The sequence below is a fragment of the Suricata suricatta genome, chromosome 3 (assembly GCF_006229205.1).
Source record: "Suricata suricatta isolate VVHF042 chromosome 3, meerkat_22Aug2017_6uvM2_HiC, whole genome shotgun sequence".
Lineage (NCBI taxonomy): Eukaryota > Metazoa > Chordata > Mammalia > Carnivora > Herpestidae > Suricata > Suricata suricatta.
Genome location: NC_043702.1, coordinates 8459933 through 8482881, shown reverse-complemented (window position 1 = coordinate 8482881; position 22949 = coordinate 8459933). Strand labels below are relative to the sequence as shown.

Sequence of the window (22949 nt, the reverse complement as noted above, 5' to 3'; positions counted from 1 at the left end):
GTGTCTGACTTCAGCTCAGGTCGTGATCTCACTACTCGTGAGTGTCTGACTCTGTGTTGACAGCTCAGAGCCTAGAGCCTGCTTCTGATTCTGTTTCTCCCTCTCTTTCTGTTTCTCCCCCACTGGTATTCTGTCTCTCTCTCTGTGTCTGTCTGTCTCTTGCTCAAAAATGGATAAATGTTAAAAAAAATAAAAAAAATTAAAGTATCTTTCAAAGAACAGAAGGTTTTTATTTTGATCAAGTTCAATTCTCTTATGTTTCATTTAAAAATGTTTTAATGTTTATTTATTTTTGAAAAAGAGAGAGACAGAGTGCAAGCAGAGGAGAGGCAGAGAGAGAGGGAGATACAGAATCTGAAGTAGGCACCAGGCTCTGTGCTGTCAGCACAGAGCCTGATGCAGGGCTCAAACCCACGAACTGAGATTATGATCTGAGCCAAAGTCAGATGCTTAACCAACTGAGCCAGGCACTTCATTTCAGTTCATGTTTTTTATGTCCTATCTAAAATCTTTGTCTAACCCAAGACCTCTATTAGTTTTCTATTACTGCTGTAACAAATCACTACAAATTGAGTGCCATAAGACAACACAAATTTGTTATTGCACAGTTTTATAGGTCAGAAGTGTGGTTTCCTTAGCTAGTTTCTCTGCTCTGGGTTAGACCAAAATCAAGGTGTTGGTTGGCTGAGCTCTTGCTGAGAGGCTCAAGAAGAATCCTTTTCCTTGGAAGAACCTAAGTCATTCAAGTTGTTGGTAGAATCCAGTTCCTTGAGGTCATGCGACTCGGATCCCCATTTTCTTGCTAGTGTCAAGTCAGGGCTGCCCTTAGCTCCCACAGGCTTCTCTCCGATGCTCGCACAGAGGGGCCTAACTCTCAGAGCTGGTAAGAGCATGTTTTTTACCCCTCCGCTGCAGCTGGAGAAACTTCTCTGGTTTTAAGGGATCATGTAGTTAGATTAGGCTCACTTGGATACTCTCCATACTTTAAAGTGTATAACCTTAATTACATCTGCAAGTTCCCTATGCTGTATAACAACATATTCATAGGTCACAGGCGATTAGGGAATGGACATCTCTGGAAAGTCATCCTGCTGACCACAGACTCAAATATTCTCTCATATTTCTTCTAGTTTTATTGTGTTACCTGTTACAATTTAGTCTATGATCCATTTTTTTTAAGTTTATATATTTATTTTGCGAAAGAGAGTGAGCACATCAGCAAGGGAAGGCAGAGAGAGATGGAAAGAGAGAGAGTCTTAAGCAGGCTCCACAGTATCAGGGCAGAGCCCAGTGCAGGGCTCAATCTCATGAACTGTGAGATCATGAGCTGAGATCAAGAAAGAGTCAGATGCTTAACCTACTGAGTCATCCAGGTGCCCCTATGATCCATTTAAGTTTTGTACATGGTATAAGATTATGAGGTTGATTTTCTTTTTTTATTCTCAATTTTTTTTACATATGAATAGCCAGTTGTTCTAGAACTATTTGCTGAACACATTAGGTTTTTTAAAACTTCTACCATGATGAAAAATTATGATTTTTATGGTTTCAGAACAAACAGAACCATGATTCATGTCAGCTGATTTCATGAGCAGCCCAATCATATTTCTGGCATTTACAAAAAATATTTTCCTCTGGGCATGTTTAGGAGTGGAGGCATATGGAGCCCACTCCCCTTCTCACCTTCTAAACACACTCAGCGTTATAGGCGGCCATGGAAACCAGGGGCTTGTTATGCCCAGATTTGTAATATTGTCCTCAAAAACCAGAAACCGCCAGGGAGACCGAGTCACCCATGCAAAAGCAAAGGGCTTTATTATTATGGGCTTATAACCTCGGGCTCACAGACTTCACCAACACACTGGATCTATGGGGAGAGAGCCCCAAACAAGGTGGGGTAGGGCCTTTATGAGTTTTGGGAAGGGGGAGTTACAGGAAATTGTGACACAGGTACAGGGGTCCAATCATTATTATACGATATTATTGACAGCAGGTTTAACCATTCATTGATACTTTTAGGGGGAGCCAATCACAACATTTAGAGTATTGACCAATCAGAGTGGGCCCAGGACCCTCACGGAGGGCATGACTAGTCTTAAGCAATAGGTGATTATCTTATAGCCTCCATCTTTAGGCCCGCCCTTAGAAATGTGAAAGGTGTTAGCTGGCCTTTCCTGATTGGGTGTTACCAGTGTGGTCCCGCCTTCCTTGGGCAACAGGTGCACTTCTGTTGTCTAATGATTCTGAGAAGCCGAATTTAGACCTGCGTCCTTACAGGCTCAGGTCTCCACAGTTCTAAACTTGAAGAAAGCCATAAAAAGAGCCCTAATTTTTCCTTCAGCTCAGTAGGGTAAGGCAGGTATTTCCCTGAGAGCAGGGGAACAAATGAAGCAGGTTAGGAGGGAGTGAGAGGGCCAGGTACGGGCAGGGTTGCAGGGGTAGGAGCAAATCAGGGTAAACTTTCCCAAGAAGCAGAGGTTTGAGAAAAGACTTAAGTATGAAAAGTGAACCATGGCACTTCTAGGGGCAGGAAACTTCCAGGCACAGGGAACTGCTGCTGGAAAGGCTTTGAGCAGGAGCCCCTGGGGCCCCGGGAACAGTGAGGGGGGTGAGTGAGGTGCAGAGGACCAAGCAAAGGGGGGAGGAATTGAGAAGGTCCCACCAGGCTGGACCCTGGGCTTTCATTCTGAGAGTGGAATCAATAGGATCTGATGGTTTGAACTGGCACAACTGGGCAGCTGTACAGGGAATAAGGTCTGGTACGGGGTTGAGGTGCGGTTGGGATGGGGGTTGGCGAGGTGGATGTGGGGACACCCAGGAAGCTACCACAAAATGTGGGCAATGATGGTTTTCCAGTGTAGGTGAGGTCATGAGCCCACTGTCCATTCATGCCACCTAACGACCCAGCCAGCAAATCCTGGGTCAGCTCTTTGGAGGGCTGTGGCTGTTTGCTGACTTCCTGCCTCTCATCTGGAATGCCACCGGGATGGACCTTTGGCTAGATCAGGAATTTCCACTCCAGGGAGTGGGGAAGTGAGTAGGGATGGTGCCTTGCTGTGAATATCTTTGAGAAAAACATTCCCCCGCCTTTTAAAAAAGGGTTCCTGGGGCGCCTGGGTGGCTCAGTCGGTTAAGTCTCTGGCTTCGGCTCAGGTCAGATCTCATGTTTGTGGGTTCGAGCCCCGCATCAGGCTCTGTGCAGATAGCTAGCTCAGAGCCTGGAGCCTACTTCCAGTTCTGTGTCTCCTTCTCTCTCTGCCCCTCCCCCTCTCATGCTCTGTCTCTCTGTATCAAAAATAAATAAAACATTAAAAAAAAATAAAAAAGGGTTCCTGAAAGGAAAACTACCTCAGGGAAAATGAAGACCAAGAGGTGGCCGGGTCTCAGGAATTCTCTCACAGCTTCCTTCTGTCCCAAGGTCTACCTCTTAGGCAGAGTCTTCCTGGGCTGGGGCTGGGGTCACTGGTTTCTTTGGGGATCCCGTCTGACCTTAGTCGGGGGGTGGATTCTGGCCAGCCTGATAGAAGCTGGTCATCTGTGCTGTGTCTGGGCTGAAGCATGCAGAGCAACGGAACCTCAGCTCCGTGGACCACCGATGGGCAGAGTGGTGAGGGGGGACCTGGGACAACGCAGGGCAAGGGCAGAGAACGCCCACTTACCTCAGGCAATGGCAATGACTTAGCTTTATTGAGAGGCTACTGTGTGCCAGGTGCTTTGCATATGTGGTTGGATCAAATAACACTTCTTCCCTTTTAAGAAAATTGGGGCCGGGCACCTTCCATGATCTAAAAGTGTTATACCCCAGGGTTGAGAGCAAGTGTTTTTTCAGCAGACATAAAGCCCAACTCAGGATTAGTAGTTCCCAAGAAATGACTTCCATGAAGTACCCATGTGAAAGAAATAGAAGAAATCAGGTGGACGGACTCTGCCAGCTTAATAGGACTATGACTCTTCCCTGGGGATTGGGAGCAGGTGTCAGAAGGAAAGCAATCCTTTGGTGTAAGGTGTGTTGTGTTTTAATTTTAGGTATTTTCGGACAGAAGCCAGAGCCTAGATAGACTCCCTTGACCCCCATACGTATTCTCTGGCCCTCCTGCCTTGAGTATAGCAGTCCTTCTTCGTCACCCGCCTGTGCTCCCCGAAAAGCCTGGACAGTGGGAAATTGACCGTTGAATCACTAAGAGGGAAGGGGGTGGCGGGATTAGGGGCACCCCTCCCCCCACCTCCCCTGGACCCTAGATGGTGGGTGACTGGTGCTTCTTTCAAGATGCTTCAGTGCCTCCCTGGGGCCTCTGGTCCTCAGATCTGGGCCCCTCCTGCCTTTACTTCCTGCTTCCTCAGAAGCCATTTTAGTGAAGCCTCTCAACCCAAGATCTGTCACTATTCTGGATTCCTTGTTCTTCACAACTGCCTACAGCCCACACACAACCAGGGTCCCTGCAGTCACCTCAGGGTGACTTCACATTCAAATACGTTACCGGACAACATCCAAGCAAAGCTTCAAAGCAAATGTAGATGTTTCCGGAGTGCCTGGGTGGCTCAGTCGGTTGTGCCTGGCTTCGGCTCAGGTCATGGTCTCACGGTTTGTGGGTTTGAGCCCTGCGTCGGGCTCTGTGCTGACAGCTCAGAGCCTGGAGCCTGTCTTTGGATCTGTGTCTCTCTCTCTCTCTCTCTGTCCCCTGCTCGTGCTGTCTCTCTCTCTCTCTCAAAAATAAATAAAACATTAAAAAGAAAAACATAGTAGTCTCTGGTCTCTCAAGGTTGACCTGCTGCAAAGCATCTTAAAGATAGTCTCCACATGCCCCTCTCTCTGTGGTCCTGTTGACAGCTGTGTGGTGACATCCCGTGTTTCCTCTCTTCTTCCGCCCACCCCCCACCTCAGGGGACCCACTCTGCTGCTTTTCTTCCCAGCTCTCCCCTCCCCCAACTGCCCCATTACTTTCTCTTATGGGTTTAGTGTTTCCTTCCGCAAATAGCTTCATTCTTTTCTTATTGTTTTTTGGAAGCTTGGTCTACTTGAATAAACACTTAAATGAACTAGAAAACATGAAAGCTAACCCGCCCAGGAAATCTAGCAAAGCACAAACCTGCCCTATCTCACCCTGCGGGCCCGGGAAGCTCTGGCTCTTAAGTTGCAGGTTTCACCGCAATGGTTAGATTTGTTATTTTGTCAGAAGATGAAAGCGGAGCCTTATCAAAGGGCAACGGATGTCTGTCAGACTTCATTGTGGCAAAAAAGGGTCACCTCTGAAACTTGTTAAGCTTGTTAAAAACGCCACTTTCTGGGCATCAGTCCTAGAGACTCCTATCCAGGGCCAGGGGCCCCGGAACCTGCATTTTAACAGGCTTCCTGGTGATCCTGAAGCGGTGGTCCACGGACCCTTTCTGTCTTGCAAATGGGAGATTCCAGAATCCAGGTCAGAAGATGATGCTGCCCCCGTCCCCCAGACCCCAGCCTGCGCCTGAGAAATGGCCTGCACAGCCCCTTCCAGCTCACCTCCCTGTTACCTTACATTCGCTGTGGGGTTTTTGGCTTGTGATAAAGAACAGAAGAGACCTCGCCTTTGTTGCAGTAAGGAAATCCTCAGTCACTGCTGAAGTCCGGAATGCCTGCCACTCTCCGAACAGGGTTTGGAGCCTGTCCTGGGACAATAGGAAATGCTCTTCTTTGTATCAGCTCTGCCAGAACTTTCCAAAGAGCTCAGACCTAGGGCCAGAGGGTCCAGGACTGAGGAACTGGAAACTGAAATGGTTTGCCAGGCACTGACTATGCATTTAAATGGGGGCATGGTCCAGATATGGAAATGGCCAAATCTGCCCTCTGGCCTCTGCCTGGGGAAATTCAGGCTTGCTGGCATTCATAGGTGCCAACCAGTGGCCTGACGCTCTCTCTGGTCAGATGCCAATGGCTGATCATGGGGCAAAGGTGTCCCCAGTGCTAATGCATCTCAGCTCTGGTCTCGTCCAAGGGACACACGTAGGGGCACCTTGCTCATAGGAATCCTATGCTGGGAGGGTCTTCGTTGAGTGGAATTCCCTCTTAGATGGCTTGGGAGATGCAAGTGTTATACCCAAGTTTCCAATATTGCCCCCCCGAAACCAGAGACTGCCAGGGAGACCGAGTCACGCATGTTAAAGCAAAGAGCTTTATTATTACGGGCTTATAAGCTCGGGCTCAGAGACTTCACCAACACAGTGAATCCATGCGGAAAGCCCCGAACAAAGGCGGGGTAAGGCCTTTATGGGCTTGGCAAGGGGGAGTTACAGGAAATTGTGACACAGGTACGGGGGTCCAATCATTACCACCTACCAATACGGGCAGCAACTTTGACCATACATTGATACTTTTGGTGGGAGCCAATCACAACATTTAGAGTATTGACCAATCACAGAGTGGGCCCAGGACCCTCACGTAGGGTGTGGCTAGCCTCAGGCAATAGGTGATTATCTTATAGCTTCCATCTCTAGGCCTGCCCTTAGAAATGTTAAAGGGTGGGGCGCCTGGGTGGCTCAGTCGGTTAAAGCATCCGGCTTCGGCTCAGGTCAGATCTCAGGGTTTGTGGGTTCGAGCCCCACGTCGGGCTCTGTGCTGACAGCTAGCTCAGAGCCTGGAGCCTGTTTCGGATTCTGTGTCTTCCTCTCTCTCTGACCCTCCCCTGCTCCAGCTGTCTCTCTCTGTCTCTCAAAAATAAAATAAAAAGCAATAAAAAAATTAAAAAAAAGAAATGTTAAAGGGGTTAGTTGGCCTTTCCTGATTGGGTGTTACCAGGGTGGTCCCTCCTTCCTTGGGCAAGGTGTGCCCTTCTATTGTCTAATGATTCTGAGAAGCTGAATTCAGACCTGCGTCCTTACACAAGTGGCCCGCTTGAGACCAGGGGAAGAGGGAGTAAGACCATGGCTTCTTGGATTTTATTATCTCACGGTCACTTCACACAGTGAAGCTGTTAAAATGAATAGGGTCTGTGTTTTTCTTTTCTCCAGGGCCGATGGCAGAAGGGAGAGCCTGGAATCCTGTGGCCTACACACCCCATTTCGGGAGGAGAGGAACTCTGGGATGGCATGGAAGTGTCTTCAGGAGGGAAGAAGCTGTCAGGCTCCTCAGCGCTCAGGGGAGGCAAGGAGAGAGGGCAAGTCTCGCAGCAGGGCCGACCAGGTCGGCTGGAGGCAGAGGTCCACAGCCACCGTGAGCTTGCTTGCAGGGCCTGGGTTCTGCTGGAGCTCGGAGTGCATCTGACAAAGGTACTCAGCCCGGATGCAGATGGCCCATGAAGTCTCCCTCCCGAGAGCAGGTGTACTTGACCGGGAGACCATGCCTTCCCAGGTCCTAAGAATGCATTTTCCAAGGTTGAATTTCTGGTATCCGCTGGAGGGGGGAACATATTCTTAGATACAATTCCTCCAGTCGCTCTTGATAGAAAGATTCTCTTTGCTTCATGTTTGCAGCTTTTACCTTGTCAGCTTTGGGGAAGCATTTGAAAGTCATTTATAACCTCCAGTGTCACAGCTTGGGCGGGGGCAGTCCTAAGCTGAACTAAGCTCTGAGCAAGCCCTGGCCAGGGGAAGAGGGGAGGAGTGGTGAGCTGGACCAGGAAGGGAGAGAGAGCCTGGAGGCAGAGCTAGAAGGCGCCCCTGGGGGGAGGCAACTGACCTGTGTGCAAGTGTGTCACCCATGCTGGTTTCATTAAGAGTTTTTGTTTGTTTCAGGATTTTAGTTTTTATTTTTTTTTAGTTTTTAAAAATTTATTTATTTATTTTGAAAGAGAGGGAGAGCAAGCAAGGGAGGGACAGAGAAAGAGAGAGAGAGAAAATCCCAAGCAGGCTCTGAGCTATCAGCACAGAGACCAATGCAGGGCTCAAACTCACACACACAGTGAGATAATGACCTGAGCGGAAACCAAGAGCCGGAAGCCTAGCTGATTGAGCCACCCAGGTGCCTTCTATTTTGAAGCAATCTGTACCTCCAACATGCGGCTTGAGCTTCCAGCCCGAGATCCAGAGTTGCAGGCTCCACCACCTGAGCCAGCCAGGCTTTCCAAGTTTTTAACTCTGTCTTAGGACATCGGTGCTGACACAGAGTGAGCCTGGGGGAGGTGGGGGATGGGGGTGGGGGGAGGGGACTCAAGAGAAGGGCGCTGGGGAGAAGGTGAGGGACAGCTGAGTGGAGCAGAATAAATCAAGCCCTGAGGTTTTAGGCAGAAATAGTGTGAAAACCAGGGGAGCAGTATGGCAACAAAAGGGAGCGAAAGGGAGAGATGGTTCCAGAGACGGGGTCTTGGTTGTCATGGCAACCATACTGATAGTGGTTGAAATTTTCAATTGAAAGAAATAAATGACTCTTTTAGTGTTGTTGGGTTTCTTTTTCCTGTTATAGAGTAAGCCGGAGCTATGATAGGAGAGAGAGAGAGAGAGAGAGAGAGAGAGAGAGAGAGAGAGAGAGAGAGGGAGGGAGGGAGGGAGGGAGGGAGAGAGAGTCCCAAGCTAGCTCCATGCTGTCGGCACAGAGCCCAACACAGGGCTGGATCCCACAATGGCAAGATCATGACCTGAGCCACAGTCAAGAGTCAGATGCTCAGCCCAACCACCTGAGCCACACAGGCATCCCTGGATGCGAGATCATTTAATACACAGCAATCCTGGCCTCTGGTAAGACACGGGTGTGGGGGCTCTTTTGTCATTATACACCGAGAATGTGCTAGAAGGAGAAGTCTGTACTGAAGGGACGACCATGTCTAAGACCCCCCCCCCCCCCCCCCCCCCCCCCCCCCCCCCCCGCCCCTTCCCTCCCTGGCATCAGGAGTGTCAGTCTTTATGGTCATGTTTGTCCTCTTCCCACATAATAAAATGAATTCTATTTCATTTCACTTTTTTCTTAAGTCAGGGCTCAAACTGCCTCTACCCTTTCCCGGATCATAGGTGAAGTCAGTCCATATTGTAGTTCACGCTACTATGGAAACATCGGGGAATCTCTGTGTGTTGTCTGTTTATTAGTCTGGGACACTCCCTGCATAGAGCCTCGTGGAGGAGGGCAGCGGGCTCCGAAGGTACCCCTCGCTCCTGCCACAACACAGCCCCAAAGCTGGGCAGCTTGGACAATAGCCATTTATTTTTCACAGGCCTAGAGTTTGGAGGTCCCACGTGGAGGTGCTGGCTGGTTCCACTTCTGGTGGGATTTCGCTCCTGGCTTGGAGGGGGGCCTCCTTCCTACTCCCTCCCCACATGCCCTTCCTCTGTGTGTGCAGCGTGACTTCTGACGTCTCTTCCTCTTTTTATAAGGACACGAATCCTATCTCATTCAGACCTCATCTTGTGACCTCATGCAGCAGTTAACACCCTCTTCTAGGCCCTGTGCCCAAGTAGGACACATTGGGGGTTAGGGCTTCAACACAAGAATTTGGTGAGAGGACATAATTTCATCCATAACGCTTCTCCATTGGCACTAAGTAAGAGTGAACCAAATAAAAAACACACAGATGAGGACAACTTAGTAGGTGCAGAAAGTTGTTTATTTTTGTCGTGAGAGAAGAAGAGCATTGTGGTAGGAAAAATTTACTTGGTTAATAGAGATTAGCCTTATTCAAATGACAAAAAAATCATTAGTTCAAAAATATTGACCAGAGACTTGCAGTGGTTTTAAGTTAGCATGTTTAAGCCTTAGACTAATGACCCGAGAAGAGGAGTGCTTCCCAGAATTTATTTTTTTTCTTTTTTAAAAATGATAAATAGGGAGCACAGAGAATGGGTAGCCAGCATATGGATAATAGATGTTCTTGAAAGAGAGCCCAGAACAAAAAGATCAGAAAGATTTACTGCAGCTGCTAAAAAAAAAAAAAAAAAACAACAAAAAAAACCCCAACCAGGAATATATATTGTAAGGGCTCAGTGTGCTAGGCAGGATCAATGATAAGAGTATTACATTGAATCCTATCCTGTCAAAAATATAGATCTATAGAGAGAAAGGGGAAACCTGATATGTGTCCACACACTGAAAAAGAAACAGAGTTCTGGCTGAATGCAAGCTTCTCCATTGTAGGATGAAATGCCCAGACACAGCGGACCAAAGTCTAAATCGATTTTGAAGGGGACAAGTTGAGATAAAATACATATTGTAGCCCAAGAGTGAATTTAGGAAAACAATAGGAGACATTCAAAGTTGTGCAGATTTAGAAAACATGCCCTCATGGCACTCTTCTTTTAAAATTACTTTAAAAAATTTTTTAAGATTAATTTATTTTTGAGAGAGAGACAGAGATGTAGTGTGAGTGGGGGAGGGGCAGAGAGAGGGAGACACAGAATCCGAAGCAGGATCCGGGCTCTGAGCTGTCAGCACAGAGCCCGATGCAGGGCTCGAAGTCATGAACCATGAGATCATGACCTGAGCTAAAGTCAGACACTTAACTTACTGAGCTATCCAGGTGCCCTTTCTTTTACTATTACTTAAAGGTATACTTCACTGATGGGAAGAAGGAGCCAAAAAAGAAGCAAGGAGAATTTATGACAAGAAAAGACCAGTAACATTAATTCACACCATTAATATTGCTTTCATGAACATGGGTGATCATATTACGCACATTTTTAACTTTTGCTTTTCAATTCTGGTGTATATTTGACATAAATGATTTATGCAGTGTAAAAATAACAAAATAATGACTTGTATAATTGAATAAAATTAAAATAATACAGAGTAAAAATAAACATTTACTAATGATCATAAATAGCTAAATTATAAAACAGTGAATGGACTGGAATTAGGGTCGTGAGAGGTACAAAAGGTGACAAACACCTTGGCTTAAATATGTGGCTCATTAAAGATATTTTATTATTTTATTATTTTATTTTTTATTTTTATTTATTTTTTAACGAATTTTTAAAACTTTAATATAGTTTAAATTAGTGTGCCAAGTTCATTTCAGCTCCTTTACTGCCAAACCTAGGGGCAGCGACTGCTTCAGCTTCTCTGCCTTCTCCTGGTCTGTGATGACCAAAGTATAAAGGTATCTGCTGCATCAGACTTTGAACTTCACGTTGTCCTTATTCTTCTTGATCTTCACGGACTTGCCATCCTTTCACCGGGCCGTGAGCAGAAAGTCCTTGATTTCTTCAATTTTGTGAGGCATGGTTACGAGGGGGCGCAGGCGAGCACACGGCTGGCACAGCAAGCGGCAAGAAGCTATTTTATTATTTAAATCTATTTATGACAGAGAGAGAGAGAGAGAGAGAGAGAGAGAGAGAGAGAGAGAGAGAGGGAGGGAGCAGGGGAGGGGCAGAGAGAGGGACACACAGAATCTGAAGCAGGCTCAAGGCTCTGAGCTGTCAGCACAGAGCCCAATGGAGGGCTTGAACTCATAAACTGTGAGATTATAACCTGAGCTGAAGTCAGATGCGCAACTAAATGAGCCACCCAGGTGCCCCTATTTTTTATTTTTTAAAGTTTAGTTATTTATTTTGAAGGGGGTAGGGGGGAAGACCGAGAGAAAGAGAATCCCAAGCAGGGCCTGTAGTGTGAGCAGAGTGCGACATGGGGCTTGATCCCATGACCCTGGGACCATGACCTGAGCAAAAATCAAGAGTCAGATGCTCAACTGACTGAGCCACCCAGCCACCCCTTGGCTCTGACATTTAAAAAATAAGTTACAAATACAATTGCAAAACTTGCAGGTAAATATTGGGGGGAATTAAAAACTGTTACAATGAACTTCATCAAGATAAAAAGTTTCTGTACAGCAAAGGAAACAATCAAAAAACTAATAGGGAGCCGATGGAATGGGAAAAGACAGTTGCAAATGACATATCAGACAAAGGACTAATATCCAAAATCTTTAAGGAACTCATCAAACCCCACACCCAAAAAACAAATAATCCGGTGAAGAAATGGGCAGAAGACATGAATAAACACTTTTCCAAAGAGGACATCCAGATGACCAACAGACACAGAAACAATGCTCAGTGTCACTCATCATCAGGAAAGCACAAATCAAAACCACGCTGAGATACTGCCTCATGTGGGTCAGAGTGGCTAAAATGAACAAATCAAGAGACTACAGGTGCTGGCGAGGATGTGGAGAAACGGGCACCCTCCTATACTGTTGGTGGGAATGTAAACTGGTGCAGCTGCTCTGGAAAACAGTGTGGAGGTTCCTCAAAATTTTAACAATAGAACTCCCCTAAGACCCAGCAGTAGCACTGCTAGGAATTTACCCAAGGGATACAGAAGTGCTGATGCATAGGGGCACATGTACCCCAATGTTCATAGCAGCACTGTCAACAATAGCCAAATCATGGAAAGAGCCTAAATGTCCATCAACTGATGAATGAATCAAGAAGATGTGGTTTATCTATGCAATGGAATACTACATGGAAACGAAAAAGAATGAAATCTGGCCATTTGTAGCAACGTGGATAGAACTCAAGGCTGTTATGCTCAGTGAAATAAGTCAGGCATTGATGGACAGATACCATATGTTTCCACTCATATGTGAAACAGGAGAGACTTAACAGAGGACCATGGGGGAGAGGAAGGGGAAAAAATAGTTAAGGAGAGGGAGGGAGGCAAACCATAAGAGACTCTTAAATACTGAGAACAAATTGAAGGTTGATGGTGGTGGGGGAGAGGGGAAGGGAGGTGATGGGCATGGAGGAGGCACTTGTTCAGATGAGCATTGGGTGTTATATGGAAACCAACTTGACAATAAACTATAAAAGAAGTAAAAAACGGTTACAAATGCCTCCCAGAATAGAAGGTGAAAACAAAGAAAATGCTGATGAAAATCATGGGAAAGTATTCTGAAGAGAAGGAATAAAATGATATGGCAAAAATAAGGCTAACTACAAAAAACATGGATGAATGACTTCATGGACAACTATTAAAGTGGACCTGATTCAAAAGCAAGAGGATACCTGAATAGTTGAATGACCATTGAAAAGCAGAGATCATGGTCACTATTACTTCTCCAAAGAACAGTAGGATATATAATTTTATGAGCTGGTTCTTTGAAAACACTATAAACTATTCCAGAGCATATAAAAAGAATGAAGGTGTTAGGCATTATTGTACCCAGCTGGGATAGCCCTCCATCGATTATGACAAGACACAGAAGGGTGAGGACCATAAGTACCGGAGCGAAAATTCTGAAAAACACTCTCTGCAATGGTATATAAAATACATATATAAAAACAAAAATAAATTGCACACAAATTTAGAATTCAACTTGGTTTCTTTTTCATAGCGGTGTAAGGGCAGAAATTCTGAAGCTATTGTAGTTATAACTGAGCAAATGAGTATATATACTGTGGGAGAAGAGAAGGCCCTGGATGGGGATGAAAGGTGTATTTTACACACACACACACACACACACACACACACACACACACACACTTTTAGGTGCAGAAAGAAAGGGCAGGTTTAATGATGGTACAAGGCTCTGGCTTTGAGTCAAGAGGGCAGCCAATAACATTCTAGACTCACGGGCTGTCTAAGGAAGGTCAAGGTTGCATCATGTGGATCCTGAAGTTGGGGTGCCTTAGTCTTTCTAGAACAGGATCAAAGAGTCTGGAAGCTGTTCTCTTTGGCTTTGCAAAAATTAAACATCTCTTTGAGGTCCTTTTCAAATTCTGCCTCCAAGTCCAATCCTATCTGACCCAAGTCAGAAGTCTGAAAGACAAAAAAAAAAGCAAACCAACACATGTCTAAGGACAGAGAATCAGGACCATCAAATCACTCACAGTTTTTGGAACCCAGCCCTCCCTGTCCTGAATGCTGTGCTTCCCCAGCAGCCAGGCAAGTGTGTGTGTGTGTGTGTGTGTGTGTGTGTGTGTGTGTGTGTGTGTGTGTGTAGCTTTGGGGGAAGACGCTGCTGCCATAATATTGAAATGGATGAGCCTCTGCCCTGTTCCTAACTTGGAACTGACAAATGGTCAGGGCTGGCGAGCTGATTTTGATCACAGCAAAGCCTGAGCTTGGTGTAAAATAGATAAAGATAGAGCATTTCTTGACAGCCCACTCTCGGAGGGAAAGATGAGCCTTCTGCTCTCCAAGGCTAAGACTGGGCCAGGCACACAGGGGCTCTGTAGTCTCGGTAGACTCTGTCTCCCTCCGGTTCCACATGCAGACACCAGTTTACAATTTGTGGTTGGGGGACATGCCAACTTGTGCCATGGGAGGAAGGGGTAGGAGGCTAGGTGGAGATGGAAATCTTCCTTAGGAACCTCCCAAGAAATACCTGCACAAGTGGTAGGTATGACTCAGGATAAACTCAGCAAAGGAAAGTTAAGAATGTGTTGGATTGCACGATGGCCAACTAGTTGTTTCCCTACCAACAAACGATGAGGTCAACACCATCTGAGGCGAGTCTGGGTGTTCAGGTCCACTGGGAAGTTTAGGAGTAAAACACTCCAAGTGTGAGCATCCTGAGGGTTTAAGTTATTTCATCAAGTTTAATTCATTCATTGATTTCGGTGTTTCTGAGGCATGGAGAACCATGTAACCTGTAACTATGTTTCCTCTCCATTTGAACGAGGAGGCAGGATGAAATGGATTGTCCTCAGTGAGACAATCTGTCCTAGAATGGAAGGTGGAGCTTTTTTTTCAGGTGCTGTTTACAAGGGTTCTTCCCTGTCCTGCTTGCTCTTCTCCCGGACATCCTCTCCACCGCTGGAATTTAGAGGCTGTTTTCTTCTGTAATCCTACTCTTTTTTGACCTCTCTCCAGAACAAGACTGGTACAACTCTTGCTGTCCCGGAAATGAGGGAAAATTGAAAGGACATGCAAAAGACACAGGAGACGCCCCTTACCTTGTAAAACATTTTATGGTTGTAAAAGATCAGGCGCATGTCCCGAACAAACCACGTCACCGTATACACTTTCTCAGTCAACCTTTCCTTAACCAGGTCCAACCACATGGCTTCCTTAAAGGGCTCTCCATAATCGCAAATCTAGGGACAAAGCCATCAAAGGGGTGATATTAGTAGAGCCATTATTATGGGAATGGATCCAACTTAAATATAACAGAAGTCTTCATTTCCAGGGTGATGGTGATATTAGCATCTGCCAGGTCTATGCCAGGCGCCCTTCTAAGCACTGACACGAGATTAACACATGATCCTACAACAACCCAGTGATGAAGGTGCTGCCATTACCCCCATTTTCAAAAGACAAAACCAAGGGACGGAGAAGTTCAGCCACCTACCCAGGATTCATGGTAGAACCTAGACTTGAAGTCCCCTGACAGGGTGCTCTAAACCCTGTGCTGTCTGTAAGAAAGACATTCCCACCTAAGAGAAGATGAAATTGAGGTACATGGGGGGCGGAGCGAGTTGCCCGGTGTCCCAGAGCCAGGACAGGGCAGGTGCAGCGTGGCCCGGGGAGTCCCACTCGAGTCTGCAACCAAACTCACTCTCTGCAAACAGCAGTGCCTGCAGGAGTCACACTCCAAAATTCCAGAATGAGTTTTACATAAGAGAGATGCCCGGAGGACAAGAATCGTAAAAACATGACTTACATTATATGGGGTTTCTGCAAAAAAGGAGCTTTGTGGGTGACAGTAGGCCTTCAAGAGGAGGAACTCACATTTCTGCAAAATGTGAAGAGACCTTTAAAGTGAGATGCAGCTCAGAGAAAGGGAAGCCAGGCCTGTGCCTGGGCAGCCACATGTTTGTATCCAACCATATTTGCCAAGGAGCCGTGGGGTGTGTTGAACTGTGTTCAGGCACCGAATCTCCATCCTCAGAAGAGAGACGCCAAAGGCTCCCTTGGGTGCCCGTCCCTTCCCCCTCCACCTGTTGGACTTCTCACGGTTGGGGGTATGGAGAAGCCTTGACACTTGTACCCTGCTTACCAACTGCTCCTCGGGCTGCATCTGCCGCTCCAGGACCTCGGGTTTCCCATGACACTGCTGCCTTCCCGAAGACTCCATCTTGCAGAAGGTGCAACTCCACGGGCTCCTAGGAGATCAGGCAGAGTGAGTGAGGGCAGGGCCCTTGGAAACAGCCGCTGTCCCTATGGCTGCCATTGTCCACCTTTTAGACATGGCCGATGGACAGAGCTGGGAGATGAAGGGGACCCCTCCCAGAGTCTCCAGACCCCCATGTGGGGCTTGGGCCCATGGCCCTCCTCCCCTCGAGGGTGGCAACAGGGAGCTGTGTGTGTGGAGGGTAAGGTCAGGGTCAGTGGTGGGTCCTCCTTTTCCTATGTGAGCTGCTGGGAGCCCTGCCTGTCGCACCCAAATATCAATACTGGGCGTCATCCCTTGGGGGCGGGTGCCTCTATCAGCCTGTTGAGCCCGTGGTAAAATGCACAAACCAGGCCACGTTTCCTGCCTTTCTGAATAATAGCAGATCACAAACAACTGGAGTTTCCCATCCTCAACCCCTTGGGTCAGGAGTCGGGGTGGCAAAACCAGGAAAGGACACCTCCCAGGGGCAGTGGCAATGTGGAGTCAAGGAGGCTGAGTCGCAGACTCAGAGAGCCAGACAGAGGCCGTCGCTGATACCGGATAGAATAGGCTGCGGCCCCATCCAGTTGCTCTGGGTCAGGACCGAGCCACGACGCTTCCGCATCCTGCTCTTCCGCCTGGAGATGAGCGACCAGAGGCAGAGCCCGGCAGAGAGGGTGTGCAGGAGGCAGGGCTGGGTCTCACTAACCTCTCAGCCTCTGCAGGCGGGATGTGACAGTCCTCATGAAAGGCTCTTGGACAAGTGACACAGCAGAGCAGCGGTCCCCCTCTACAGCACACCTCACATTCTTTGGAGTTTCCCCCCTGGAAGCAGAGATAATGCAGCAGCGCTGGCATCATGAGACCCGCTGCACGCCAACACCAAGGGGCTTTGGAACATGCCATCCTTGCATGTTCCAGAGCGCATGTTTCCAGCTGACCACGCGCTCTGGGGGAGCCCCGATGGACCACGAGTCTGGTCTTTCCCACCGAGCACAGGAAAGCATATAGAAAAAATCCTCAGGTTGCTGCTTGAACCACACGTCGTCAGAGCTGGAAGGGACTGGAAGGTCGTAGAAGCCCTCTCCACACAGAGTGTGGCCTGCAGATCAGCGGCCCCAGCATTACTTGGGAGGCGGTGAGTGAAATCTCTCCTAACGGGCCCCCAGGCGCTTTGTAAGTACATGAAACTTGAGAAAAGGCAGCTCTAGGCAGCTTCTTCATTTTACAAGCCCGGGAAGACAAGATGTTTTGTTTTTTTGGTTTTTGTTTTCTGCAAATGTGTCAATGGTGCTTGAGCTGCCCGTGCCTGGGTTCAGAGCCTTTCCCGCCTGCTGTGTCCAGTCCCAGGTGAGCTTGTTGGGAAGACCCAGCACAGTCCCTGACGGTACGGCTGACAGGCAGAAACACAAAGACAGATGGCTGCTGTGTAAGTGGGATGCTCTGTGGACCTCAGAAATCACCGTATTTCTCATGGCCTTAGAATGTGACCCAGGAAATCCTACAAGTGATCTTTACTACTGGCTAAAGATCTATAGGCAGGAGCCCCTGTTCTCCTGACCCCAGGATGGATAGTGGGGCTTCATGTACAAGGGACGGTAGGAGTCAGGAAGAGGCACCTGTCTGTCTGTGCCTCTGGGAGGTGGAAAGGCGGGAAATAGATCATTAGGAGTTGGAGCAGAGGATTGAGAGGCTGGGGATCAGTTACATCTAAGGAGAGAAATCCTGCCACTACCTTCAACTGTCTGCAACACAAGCACAAGGACCTGGGTGAGGTCAGGAGGGACGGAAATGTCTCGTCCATTCTCAAAACTGGCCACTCAGCCGGAGTAAAAATTCTCTTTGCTTTAGGAATGAAATTCATCTCTGTCTTAATTGGGGAGGTTCCCTAAGCAAATTCATATATGTTCAAAAGGCCCAGGACTCCATAAAAAGGGCTCCCCACCAACCCTGCAGTTCAGGTGAAGCTTCTGGCCTTCCCATCCTGAACTCACCAGTCTGCCTTCCTTGGTCCCTGGAGTTGATACTCCATGGCCATTCTTGCCCTCTGACTGGACACCTGGCCTGCCCAGGCCCAGGGTGTTGACACCAGCTTCCCACAGCCCAGACCTACCCCCTCCTCCCAGTTGAGACCCAATTGGATCCAGAGCCCCATCTCCTCTGTGGTGTGAGCCCTGACAGCTTTTTTCTTTTTTCCTTTTTTTTTGTAATACAGGGGTAAGGAAGCCTGGATGGTTTCAGCACCCGTCAAAGACAGCTCTCTCCTTCATTCTGGAGTAAACCCATTGCAAACCACACAACCAGACCAAGAGCCAGGCCACCTATCCCCACGGAGGCTCTTCTGTTTTAGAGATCTTAGGTTGATTTCAAGAACTGACCATCTGGGCCACATTTTCCCTCTCTTCTCACAATTTAAATTCCAGCTCTTATGTTTTATTTAAAACATTTTTAAATTATTTTACTTTTGAGAGAGAGAGACAGAGACAGAGTGCAAGTGGAGGAGGGGCAGAGAGAGAAGGAGATGCAGAATCTGAAGCAGGCTCCAGGTTCTGAGCTGACAGCACAGAGCCCAACACGGGGCTCGAACCCATAGACTGGGAGATCATGACCCGAACTTAAGTTGGATGCTTAGCCAACTGAGCCCCCCAGGCGTCCCACCAGCTCTTATGTTTTAAATTCAGCAATAAAGAGTGAGCCTGCAAAACCCTAGACCTCCATGCTCCCCTGTGCTCATTCTCTCTCTCTCTCTCTCCCCTTCTATCTCTCTCTCTCTCCATCTGTCTCTGCACCTCACTATGGCTCCAGGTATGCTCTATAATTTCCACATCCTATAAGTAATAAAAAGTAATACAAAATTCTTTTCAGTTTCCTGATGGTATTGCTGGAGGGCATCTTGCGATCATAAGAACCACAAGGGCGAGACTAACCACAACACTGCTTATTGATAGGCTGTGACCAGCCCAAAACACCCCCTTCTCTAGGCTCTGGAACAGGATCGTTTCCAACACGCATGATATGACAGAGAATGAGAGAAAGGACGTACAACTGCACGGTCACCTTCTGACTCTGGCTTTTCTGTTCCACTGCTGACAGCCTCAAGTCCCGCCCCTTCCTCTGACCCCTTTCACCACCTCTCGGCAAGTCAGTTAGTCGATAAGGAAGCCATGGGCTCCCCCTCCTGGCCCCAGGGAGAAGTTCAAACCGGACAAGCTCTGCCCCAGCCAGGGAATCCTCCTCTTGGCCCCGCCCACACCCATAACAACACTTGGAGTTACTCCCTCTCGCCACTCAGGCCATTTTCAGACCGGCTTGGGAGCCTGCCCTCCCCTCCCCAGGAAGCCTCAGTATGTGAGTAATAAATCATTTCATACTCTCTAGGTGCGTGTGTTGCATCATCAGTTTCGATATCTGAACCCAGTTTTTGGTGGAGGGCTGAGCCTACCTCCCTGCAGGTAACCACACGACAGGCGCTCAACAGGCAGGGCGTCCTGTGACCGGGGGTCTGTCTTCTCTTGCTCTGGTTTGCTAACTGGCTCTGCTTCCTGGCTTACACTCTGAGTTGTATTGGGTCTGCCGGGCCATGACACTGAGGTTGCAGCCATCCATCGTGAGGTACTGCTCATTCTTTCCAAGTTCAACAACAGGCCAAACTGGGCAGTCAAATAGTGAAATGGTAGAAATAATCACTCCTGGTTGAAACAGATCTTGTATAATGAGTTTTGATCCTTGAAATTTATACTGGATTCCATTAACTATTTAACAGGGGAAAGTCGGTGGGTTCCATTTTGTAAGGCTGATTGTTAAGTATCAAAAGCTTAATTTAATTTTACTTCATTATTCGTTGGGTAAGAGCGTGCACGCTCACTCCAGGATATTTCAGGGCAGTGGGTAAAATGACCATGGGGCAACAATTTTGATGGTTAAAGTGAGGTGTAACTGTTTGTCCTCTGTTTTCTCTTTGGTAAATCCCCTACGAATATAGAGGGTAGCTTGCTTAAATTTAGTGGGATGTAATTACTCACAAGGAGCTCCACCCATTAAGTTCCTTATACACAATATTATTGAAATGACTGGCACCATCCACCTGGCCAGTATTTTGCTGTCCCATATTTGGCTAGTAAGTGCTCTTCTGTGCCTAGTTTACCAGCATCCCAGCTGCCTTGCATCGCTAGGGATACAATGCTCCTCACTGCCTGCCGTGCCTCAACAGCTTCATCAGCGCGCACAACCTCCGCAGGCCAAGATCCTCACTGCACCCGACTTTCCCCAGGAGCGCGAGTCTGACACTACCCTGATGACAGCCTTCTCACTTGACACACTCATTCACAAAGGAGCTCACAGAAAAGGAGAGGCCCTTGTGCACACACAGTACAAGGCCCCATCCGCTCAGCAAACTTCTAGGCATTACTTAATCATTTGATCATTTGTTCTATCCCTGACTGTCAAGAAACAAGTACTGATCCTTTCAATACCTGCAGCGATTGCCCAGCATCTTTTAGACCTTTGGATTCAAGGTAACATGTTCCTCATTTAGAGTTTACCTATGCCCATTTATGCTTACTTGCAAATCGGCCCACTTTGAATGAGAATCCCTTCAGTCAAAGGCTCTAGAATCTGTCCAAAATAAAGCAAATAGCTGTTCTTAGTTTCCACCATATGCCATTAGAATGCTGTCTGCCTACTGGGCCCTTCTAGAGTTGGAGGCTCTCACGAGCCCCATGCTCATCTTGCCTTGGTTCATGGAAGCAGCCTCCCATGGGGAAGCCACAAAACTGTTTGGAGTATCAGTATCAGGTCTCTTGATGGTACACATGGACAAAGATAGACACCAATAGAGAACAGGTGTATGGGCCGAGCAACAGTGATGTATTAGATAACGTTGCTGAGAAAGGGCCTGCATTAGCCCACTTGTAGTCAGAACTAAACTTTACCTCATTATCCCAATGTGGCTTCTAATAGGTGAGACTGAAAAATTAGGTTAAGTGTACTTCTGACTATAATGTGCTGACACATGGCGTCACGAGTTAGAAGGAACTAGAATATTGGGGCCATTAATTAAAGCTCTGGATTAAAAATATCTTTTTTATTTTTTTGGCTGTTTACAAAAGTAATGAATGGTCATTATAAAAATTCTACCTGTACATAAACACATAATATGGGGAGCAAATGTCCCCTATAATCCCATCCCAAAATAACCAATTCACTCAGATATATTTTCAATCATAGATCTACATAGTCACAAACAAAATTGGGCTCCTTCCATACATATTACTACTAGTTTAAGCTTCTGGAAGCTTTCTTAACTTCAGAATCCTTGGGTGGTTTTCCATTGACTGAAGGAGTCTATACCCATGCATTTTTTAAAAAAATACCATTCAGTAATGTATCAGTTTATTTGGGAGTACTGATGGGCATTTTAATTCTTCCCTAATATTTGGCTATTACAAGGAGCATCCCTGTACTATCAAGATATTGCAAATCAGCATGGAATAGATGTTTTATACAATAAACAGCATTGATCAAGAAGATGTGGTATATATATACAATGGAATACTACATGGCAATGAGAAAGAATGAAATCTGGCCATTTGTAGGAAAGTGGATGGACCTCGAGGGTGTCATGCTAAGCGAAATAAGTCAGGCGGAGAAGGACAGATACCATATGCTTGCACTCATAGGTCTAACAGGAGAACAGGAGAAACCTAATGGAGGACCAGGGGGAGGGGAAGAGGGAAAGAGAGTTGGGGAGAGAGAGGGACACAAAACTCGAGAGACTATTGAATCCTGAAAACAACTGAGGGTTGAAGGGGGAGCGGGGAAAAGAGGTGGTAGAGATGGAGGAGGACACTTGTGGGGAAGAGCACTGGGTGTTATATGGAAACTAATTTGACAATAAACTACTTAAAAAAATTAAAAAAAAAACCAAACAGCATTGAAAGGATCCCTTGTCTTTTAAACTTTGAATGCATCCAGCCAAGGGTCAGGCCAGCCCCCAGGGCAAGATGGGAAAGGCTCCATTGCCTCTGCTGAAGGTTTGTAGCTAACGGGAAGTTCCTGACTGAGATTTGTCTCCTGAGGGCACATTTAAGCAAGCTGAGAAGGCTGAGGAAGAGCAACTGGTGCAAACAATGGACGACTGACATTTCCACCTGGAGGGATGCTCTGCAGAGACAAAGCTCAGTTCAAACAGTATTCCATTTTGATGCCACTGATCAGGAGCGCAGTTGAATCAAGGAATACTTGTGTTCAATCAAGGATGATCTTCTTGCTCTTACACATACTGTTCTTATCTATCTCCGTGTCATATTTGCTTTTCAAACTAGAAGACTATTTCTGATACCTCTGGTTTGTAGTCCTCCAAATATTCAGTTCTTTCTCTCAAACACATGCATGTCGTCAGTTTTTGTTCTAATCTTTATTTTAAAGAGTTATTTGTGTCTCCATCCCAAATCATGAAAATAATGACGGTACATACGTGTACCAGTGTGTCAGTGCCATTGTTGTGAAGCCGCAATGACTAAAATTGAAAGTGACCCAGGGCTGGGGAACTTGAGGACTCGAAGGCGAGCCTTTGGATGCAGACAGTGTGCAACATGGTGACTGAAAATGTGGTAGAAATTCACCTGCTATTTACCTTTCTCTTGACACTTATTCTTGGAGGACAGAGCAAAAATCCTTTCTGAAAGAGAGAAGAGGTCAGTGAATGAGGTTATTCTGGAAGCTCTTTTGTCCATATCGAAGTTCCCACATCCTAGTGAATATTTGTACCTGAACATCCTGATCTCAAACCCAAGGTGTCTGAAAGAAACACCATTAGCTCCATCCTCCAATCATCTCTTCTTCTGAACTTCACTTGATAAAATCATTTTATTTCCTGCTACTCAAACCTAAGACCCGTTAGTCCTTCCCTTCCAGTTCCTTTCCCACCCACTTTCTCCTCTCCATTTCTTCTTCTGTAGGCAAATCCTTAAGATTTCATCCCGGTGATAGTTTTTTGAGTGTTTTTCAAGGCGTTGTGTTGGG

The 22949-nt window shown here is 46.9% G+C and overlaps 1 protein-coding gene and 1 pseudogene across 6 annotated transcripts in view; both read right to left on the bottom strand.

Annotated features, from left to right (window-relative positions):
- Positions 1-10473: 10473 nt before the first annotated feature.
- Positions 10474-13540, bottom strand: LOC115287338 (annotated as a pseudogene).
- The window catches only part of SP110 (SP110 nuclear body protein), a 37459-nt gene continuing 27889 nt past the window's right edge, over positions 13380-22949 (bottom strand). For 5 of the 6 annotated variants that reach the window (XM_029933612.1, XM_029933613.1, XM_029933614.1 and 2 more), the window contains 6 exons: positions 22561-22605; positions 16636-16751; positions 15831-15936; positions 15495-15566; positions 14788-14928; positions 13380-13648 (listed from right to left, as the gene is read on the bottom strand). In XM_029933612.1, the coding sequence (XP_029789472.1) occupies positions 13538-13648; positions 14788-14928; positions 15495-15566; positions 15831-15936; positions 16636-16751; positions 22561-22605 (591 nt within the window). In that variant the 3' untranslated portion in view covers positions 13380-13537. The remainder of the gene's footprint in view (positions 13649-14787; positions 14929-15494; positions 15567-15830; positions 15937-16635; positions 16752-22560; positions 22606-22949) is intronic. The other variant, XM_029933616.1, reaches the window with a different exon arrangement.